General features: G+C 52.2%; 1 protein-coding gene across 3 annotated transcripts; it reads right to left on the bottom strand.

The window, feature by feature from the left end:
* Positions 1-2,958: 2,958 nt before the first annotated feature.
* Positions 2,959-8,108, bottom strand: Kcna2 (potassium voltage-gated channel subfamily A member 2). Of its 3 annotated transcripts, none has more exons than XM_023721751.1 (3): positions 8,028-8,108; positions 6,274-6,611; positions 2,959-5,860 (listed from the first exon to the last, which is right to left on the bottom strand). In XM_023721751.1, the coding sequence occupies exon 3, from the start codon at positions 5,696-5,698 to the stop codon at positions 4,199-4,201; it is 1,500 nt and encodes a 499-aa protein (XP_023577519.1). In that variant the 5' UTR covers positions 5,699-5,860; positions 6,274-6,611; positions 8,028-8,108; the 3' UTR covers positions 2,959-4,198. The 3 variants fall into 3 exon arrangements, with proteins under 3 accessions (XP_023577519.1, XP_023577521.1, XP_004636951.1); XM_023721753.1 differs by lacking the exon at positions 8,028-8,108 and adding an exon at positions 7,692-7,751; XM_004636894.2 differs by lacking the exon at positions 8,028-8,108 and adding an exon at positions 7,116-7,267.
* Between the last annotated feature and the right edge of the window lie 5 nt (positions 8,109-8,113).

Raw genomic sequence — 8,113 nt, 5'->3', positions numbered from 1 at the left:
CAATGTTAATGAGGCCAAGGGCATGAATTCAAACCCACTGATTGGACATCAAGGCAGGGGGAGCCTCCACTGTGCGGCCAAGGAGCAACCGAGAGTCTGCAACTCTATCAGACAAGTCAGCCACCCGTTACACACAGGTTGGTGTGTCAGTGAGCCTCCGAGGAGTCCTGGAGAGCAGGGCTCACCCTGTGGTGCTCTACTCTGGGTCAAAAGAAGTCCAAGCACTGTGCTGCCTTACTGCCACGGGCAGTAGTGGTGTTGTAGTGGTACACCACCTTCGTTTGTAGTTTGCACGTTGCCCTAATGTGTCCTCCGTGGGAGGCTAGCCTCTACCTCTTTCTCACTACAGCAGGCAGCCATGAACCCCAAGCCTGAGGCTTTTCAGAAAGTAAGGACTTTCTCCAGCGTATCAGTGAGTTAACGCTGATACTTTATGGCCAACCATGAGGAAGTGAGCCAAGATGAGAGAGAGAAAGAGCGGACAGAACAAATCCTGACCTCTGTACATTGGGTGACAACATGAACACTTACAACAGGGGCTTGGGCTGTCATATCTTTGATGGGTGTATCTGTATCTTAATTTAGGGCCCGGGGATAGTGCAGTTTCTTAGGTCACCGCTGCTTTTAAATGAATCTGGAGAGTTTCAGATGCTGGGAGTTCAGTAGCTGGAGCCAATCAGTGGTCTCTGTGGACTTTGAAAGAAAGGGCCTAGCAAAGAGGCCCCTGGTAGGTCACTAGTTGTCCTGGATCCTTCCACACTTTGCACCTATGGTGCTGGTAGAAGGAAAGGGAATGGGTGCAAAGCCCACTAGCTTCCTGTGCTGGAAGTTGTGTCCATCTTTCTGCTTGAAGTCTCAGGGGTTACTTCTCAGGAATGAAATCAGTGGGTGAAAAAAGAGCCTGGAGGAAGTGATGCCGTGGAGAATACTGATTCGGGGAAGGGCAGTGGTGGTGAGCCTGTGGCAGGCATTCGCATCCCTGAATGCGCTAAAATGTTCGCCACCACTGAGCTAAGGAAAGGCGCCTAAATGGGACAGTTTTTTTTAAATGTCCATTAATTTATAGATTTGGAAGCAAAGCAATGGGTCTGATTAGACAGCTGCGTTTTGTGGATACTGTATGTTCTTAGACGTGTGTTGTACTTTGTGTGCCTAGTAGAAGAATATATATTGTGCGTATATGCTGAATTTGTATGTAGAAAAATGGTAAAGTATCCTGTGTGTATCTTTTATGTATATCCATAATGTCCATGTAGTTTAATGTATTTTGCATCTGAGTTGTGTATTACATGTGGGGTACGCAGGTCTTTTGCAGATGTTCTGTTGGTAAGTACATTCTATATCTGTGGTGAGGGCATATATTTTGTATGTAGTTATCTCCATACATCTTCCTGGTCTACCTTTTATATTAATCTACCTGTATTTTGTACATACGCTGCACATTTTGTCCTTGTGTGTGGAGCAATGTATCATCTACTCTATGGTGGACATGCCTGGTTGTGTGTGAAGGTGTTACAGTCCCAGGCCAAGGAGACCGTGACACCTAGCCCCTGACCTAGGCCTCAAGTGTATAGGTTGCTTTCACCTTCTGTCTTCAAAGTGCCTGTGTCCACTCCACGTGTTGAGATTCAGCACCACCCCCCATGAAGGAGAGGAAGAGAAGCTCAAAGGCTTCATGCGGGGCATGGGATGCCCTGCAGACACACCTGGGGGTGTGGGTGACCAGGAACTAATGAGCACCCTGGGCCTAGCACCCTGAGCTGGTGCCCCACCCCCAGTGACAACTTAAGTGCTAAGGAGCCAACAGCCAGGCTGTGCTGGCGCCACCACAGGACAGCCTGACCGCCAGGATTTTCTGTGCTTGAGAAATTTAAACTACTGCATCAAAGACCAAGAGCCACCCCTGATCCATCCCAGGACCAACCTGTTGTCTACTTCCAGGCTGTGCAGTACTCATTCATTCTTTAGCTTTTCTGGAGGGTGGGGGAGAATTCTTCACCCATTGTTGGGCTACTTTTCTTCAAGTCTCTCTGATTGCCACTTTAATGTGGAATAAGTTTGGGTCTCATGCCTCTTAATCATCTTAGGATGCCATCAGTTGGTCCTGGACTTTAGAAACTCCATACAGAGGAGGCTCCCTCTTAAGTCCAGATTAGTGGAATATGGTCCCAGAGCACCCTACTCCTTGGTTTCCAAGCAGGGGATCCATTCTGACTCTCTTGGGACAGGTTCTTGAAAATGAACAATGCAGAGCCTAATGATACTGAAAATAAAATAGGGCGGGAAGTGATGAGTATGGAGATGAGCAACAGGATGAACTTTGGGAGGAGGCCTGGCGAGAGGCTGGCCCAGGACAGCTGGAGCTGTGAAGGCCCTTGGGCCCTTGTGCACTCAGAAAGACAAGCTCCAGTCACGGGGAACTGAAGCTGCAGCACATGGAGGGCAGAAAGACAATTCTAACATCTAGGAATCCATGAAGACCGGAGTGTCTGAGGCAAGAGCAGCAAACCCAGGCCCAGTGGGTGACCAGTGAGCCCCCCTTGGCTTCTGACACAGCCAACCATAGAGCAATGGGTTTGCTCCTGAATCTGAACTCCAGAGAATGAATATATATGTGCATATGTGTCCATATACACACATATACATATATACATATATATATTCTAGTGCACATAGTTAAACACATGCATAAATTGCCCTGTGTCAAAAATATTGCATAAGCTTATATAATGTTCAAATGCAATCTTTTCTGTAGCTGGGTAGAGGAATATGAGAGAGAGAGAGAGAGAGAGAGAGAGAGAGAGAGAGACAGACAGACAGACAGACAGACAGACAGACACAGAGAGACAGAGACATAGAGACAGAGAGAGAGAGACAGACAGAGAGAGAGAGACAGAGAGACAGACAGAGACAGGCAGAGAGACAGACAGACACCCGATACATATTTCTATACCCGGGATACGCAGACCTGCCTGTGCTCAAGACGAACGCCCTGGTCAGCTGTGCAGTCATGCTCCTGACTAGGTAAATCCCCAAGGTGCAGTCATGTGAGCACTGAGGCCCTGGCTTTCCAGCTCGCTCTGCTGCCTTGGGGTCTGTGCTCTCACTGAAAGAACAGAGATGGCTGGGCTGGAAGGTCAGAAGGTTTGATTCCTCATTCCCAATAGTCTACTTTTTCTCCTGATGGAGGGCTTTTGCCTTCTGATAAGGAAAAAAACCCCAGCTCAATGACATCCCAAGGCTATTAATACTCTAAATATGAATACTGTATAGGCTACTAAGAAAATAGGTTATCTCCTGTGTTTTAAATATTGAGATTCATGCAATGAACACCCATGCAGCTCGGTTGCATCGATGGCAATTCCACTGCAGTGTCAGTGTAGCTGGGCCACCTTGTTAGGAAAGCAGATGCCTGGGAACTCCAGTGCAAAGAAAGAACCCGGACATGTCTTTGTGACACTGAAGCTTGCAAAAACAGCCAAATCTGAAGCTGAGCAGTTCCTTGGTTGGATACCTTCTCCTTGCAGGCCTTAAGGGGACAAATGTGAAACTTGACAACTCATATTTGGTCATATGAACTGTCCCTCCCCCAGGCTTCCCTCACATTGACACTGCAGAGAAAAAGCAGAATGCAGCATTTTCAGTTACGAAACACAAGCCTCCAGAGCATCTACTTGGCAACTGCAATTCACAAACCCCAGCCTGTAACACAGAAAAGTAATTCCAACACACAGGACTGTGTGTTCTTTTCAATGCAAAAATGGAAATGACCTTTTGAGTAATCACCAGAGCTTTACAACGAAGCCATGATGGTGTCCCTGTACAGGGCAGGTGGGCTCTAGTGGGGTGGTAGTGAGCAGGGAGGTGTTGTGTGCATTTGCTCAGAAAGAAAAGGTGGTACTGGTCTAGGAAACTGTGCATTGGATATGAGGTGGCCTCAATGTGTCTCTGACATCCTGGTTCCGTAGGTAACTCTCCTTTTTGGAAACCCATGAGTCAAATATAAAGATTTGCATGAAAGCCATGATAGATATTCTGTGTTCTAAATCAAAAATCAAAAGATCAAAAGTCACTTGCACAACTATTGCTTTCCATGCAGAACCAGATGCACACTGTAGAACACACTGACTACAAGGCAGGCTATTATGCAACATCTGCATTAGTTCCATTGAGCTGCAATTATGTTAATAGGCTTCAATCAGACATCAGTTAACATTTTGGTAATATTCACATAGTTTGTGTTAGCCAAGGTGCAATTGGCTGTTTTCAAGTTTTCCTCTCTAAAGTCCTCGTTACTGTTGTTTACTCCCTCCTGGATCTCCATGTAGTCAGACTTACTAATAGTAGAGGCACTTCTACTTTTCTTCAGGTCAGGGGAGGAGGGGATCTTTGGACAGCTTGTCACTTGTAAGTACTGGGCCTGCTCCTCTCCCTCTGTCTCCCGATGGTAGAAGTAGTTGAAATTAGACACTATGACAGGGACTGGTAAGGCAATGGTTAACACACCTGCAATTGCACACAGAGAACCCACTATCTTTCCCCCAATGGTAGTTGGCACCATGTCGCCATAGCCTACAGTTGTCATGGAAACGACTGCCCACCAGAAGGCATCTGGGATGCTGGGGAACTGGGACTCTCGCTCATCAGCTTCTGCAAAATAGACAGCACTAGAGAAGAGGATGACCCCAATGAAAAGGAAGAAGATCAGGAGGCCCAATTCTCTCATGCTGGCTTTCAGGGTCTGACCTAGAATCTGGAGACCTTTGGAGTGTCTGGACAACTTGAAAATCCTAAAGACTCTTACCAACCGGATGACACGAAGGATGGCCAGTGACATGGCCTGCTGGCCTTGCTGGGCGTCCTCTGGCTTCTCAGCCAGCTCTGTCCCCAGGGTGATGAAGTACGGGATGATGGCCACAATGTCAATGATGTTCATGATGTTGGTGAAGAAGCCCGCTTTGCTCGGACAGGCAAAGAACCTCACCAAAAACTCGAAAGAGAACCAGATGATGCAGAGAGTCTCTACAATGAAGAAAGGGTCAGTGAAGGAAGTGGACTGCTGGTACCCCATGGTGCTATTGGAGTAGGTGTGGAAGGTCACCCCGCCACCGTGTATGTCTTCGTTCTCATCCCGGAAGATGGGCAATGTTTCCAGGCAGAAGCTGACGATGGAGATCAGAATCACCATGACTGACACAATGGCTATAATCCTGGCAGGCCCTGAGCTCTCTGGGTATTCGAAGAGGAGCCACACCTGTCTCTGGAACTCATTTTCCGGCAGAGGACGCTCTTCCTCCTTGATGTAGCCTTCATCCTCCCGAAACATCTCCATAGCTTCTTCTCCCAGTTCATAAAAGCGGATTTCTTCAGAGAATATATCTAAGGGCACATTCACGGGACGCCTCAGCCGGCCTCCAGACTGGTAGTAGTACAAAATGGCATCAAAGCTAGGGCGGTTGCGATCGAAAAAGTACTCATTCCGGAGGGGATCAAAGTACCTCATCCGCTTCTTGGGATCCCCTAAGAGGGTCTCCGGAAACTGGGCTAGGGTCTTGAGCTGGGTTTCAAACCGCAGCCCTGAGATGTTGATCACCACCCTTTCACAGCACTCATGGTCCGCCTCTGGGTCATAGGTGTCCTGTGGGTGTCCAGGGAGGGCAGCAGCCTCATCTGCTGGGTCTCCGGTGGCCACTGTCATAATTGGGACTGAGAGGAGAGCTTCACACTATGCCTTCCAGCTGCCTGGTGGCAGTGGGCTCAGGGTGCTGCTAAAGGCCCCAGGAAAGACAGAAGCATTGGCCTGAGCTCCTGCAGGAGAGCCCCACAGCTCTCTGACAGCTGGAGAGACAGCCTCCTCTGGCTGAAAGACAGGCAATTAAGGGACATGAGACCACCCAGCACTGGCAGCCCGACCGATGATGACTCGGGAGGATGCTTGCTGCCTCCGAGCTCTCAACCAAGAGTTCAAAAACATGACTATCATTACACTTCCACCACCAGCAAAAAGCAGACTTTCCTTTCACCTTGTAAATTGTCTGGGGGTCAGTGGGGGGCAGGCAGCAATCTCAGAAGGAAGCTCTGGAATTTCCTGCACTGGAGGCAGGTGATTTGTACAGCATCCTAGGACACAGACCCATTCTAGGAGGCTAGACAGGAGTTCTCTCCCAAGAAGGGCACTAATGTCTCACGATGGGAGACTTGGCCCTGGGCCTCCTCACTGACCCCACCCCAGTGCCTCTATCATGGCTGATAATAAACCAGAGATTGCTTTACCTGGCCGGGCAGGAACCTGAGGCTGTCTTCCTCACAGAACTGGTCGGATGGTGGGGAATCCTAGACGCACACACAGGCAGCCCAACTCCCCATCGTGTCTTCTTACTCGAGCTAGAAATACTGGTGAGTCATTCTGGGCAGGAGGGCAGACTCCAGGTCCTGGAGGTGAGCTCTAGGGCCGCGATGGGCTGCAGGGCCAGAGGAGTGCCTGTCTAGGGGCATGCGGGATTCCCAAACAGTGGCGCCCCGGTCCGGAGACTTTGGAAGGATGCAGGCAAGATGCACAGCTCAGCAAATGCCAGAGTCCTCCAGGCTGTCCTCAGGAGGTGTGACGTTGCCTGGAAAACACAGCAGCAAGGTGGAATCAGGGCTTTGAGGAAGCTAGTGCCAAGACTCTGGAGGGCTCTGGCAACTCTCCTCACTGCAGGTGCTAAGACCCCTCTTGCTGCCCTCCTTTCCAGCACTGTGCCTGTGAACTACCCTCAGCCTCCAGGCTCTTCTAGGCAAGGTTCCTTCTCATCAGCATGAAGAGCTTTTTTTCCCAGGGAACAAGCTTTCGGGCTTGGCTGGGCTGTCTCAAGAGGCCTCCCTCCTCAGCTGCCACCAGGAGGGACTCTGGGCAAAGACCTCCCCCTCCCATCAGAACAAACGTCTCCCAAGGGGAGGGCTTGGCTTTCTGCAGCTGTCTGCAAGCTCTGACCTCAGCTGAGTCCCGGTAGAAGAAGCGCCTCCCCCATGTCCCCCGACAAACCCACTCTTCTAAGGCTCATCTAGGGAGACCCCCTCACGCAGCGAGGTAGCATCTCTGTACTAACGCTGGATGGCGGGGTCTCCAAACTTACTCTCCCTCTGGAATCCCTGGGCCACAGGCCTCCCTCTGAGCCGGGTGGCATTTGAGCCAGGCAGGCTCTCGACCACTGTTTTCTCCTCAAGAGAAAAACCCCTCACATCGTGGCGGGGAGCGCAGAACAAACGCTCAGCCTGCTTGGCTGCAAGGCGGCTCGGCTGCAGAGAAAGGGGGAGCCGGGAGGAAGCCGGCTTCCGGGCTGGCCCCCTGCCGACCCAATCCCGCAGGCCTCAGGGCGGGGAGGGGTCCGCGCCCTCTCCCCATTGCCCAGGGCTCCAGCCGGGATTGCCCGACTCTGGGCGCTGGGCGCTGGGCTGCGAGCGGCGGCCAGACCCCCCTGGTGGCCGGCGAAGGCTCCGCGGTAACCCCTTCCTGCCCATAGCGTTTGGCGCCGGCTGCGGCCCGAGCACAGCCCGGCTTGTTGCCCGCTGGTTCCAGACCGGGGGCCGCTGAAGCTCCGTATCCACCCGAGAAAATAGGAGCCTGCACGCTGGAGTGGGGAGCAGCCTGCTCCTCGGTGCTGCCCCAGATAGCAGCTCCCTCCTCAGCTGCAGGCTCCGCGGCTGCCCACCTCCCAGCCTAAGGGGGCAGCCCCTTTCAGCAGCACAGCCGTTTCTATTCGGGGGGCCGGAGTAGGAGCGCGGCTGGGCAGACCGAGTGATCGGGACCCGCCAGCCGGCGCTGTTTACCAGACAGAGTCACGCTGTCAGCGGTGTTTCCCATCACCCGCCAGCGCCTGTGCGCTCTATGGGCCCGCGCGCACCCCGTGCAGCCCCATTTGCAGGAGCAAGCCCCCGGGCCCGCAGACCGTACAGGGGCGCAGACTCGCCCAGACCCCGCAGAACCGCCGCGTCGCGGGTGTCCTGCAGCCCTCCCGCGCGCGGCCCGAGCCTCGACACAGATTTACCCTTTCGCTCGGGCACCCGGAGCCTCCATATTTCTGGGCGACAGCCAGCGTCCCCCGAGCCCGGGTGGCGGCGGCGGCGGCGGCGG

Source organism: Octodon degus, unplaced genomic scaffold (assembly GCF_000260255.1).
Source record: "Octodon degus isolate 3935 unplaced genomic scaffold, OctDeg1.0 scaffold00084, whole genome shotgun sequence".
NCBI classification, from domain to species: Eukaryota; Metazoa; Chordata; class Mammalia; order Rodentia; family Octodontidae; genus Octodon; species Octodon degus.
Note: the sequence above shows the minus strand (reverse complement) of the source record. Positions and strands in the feature narration are given on the sequence as shown.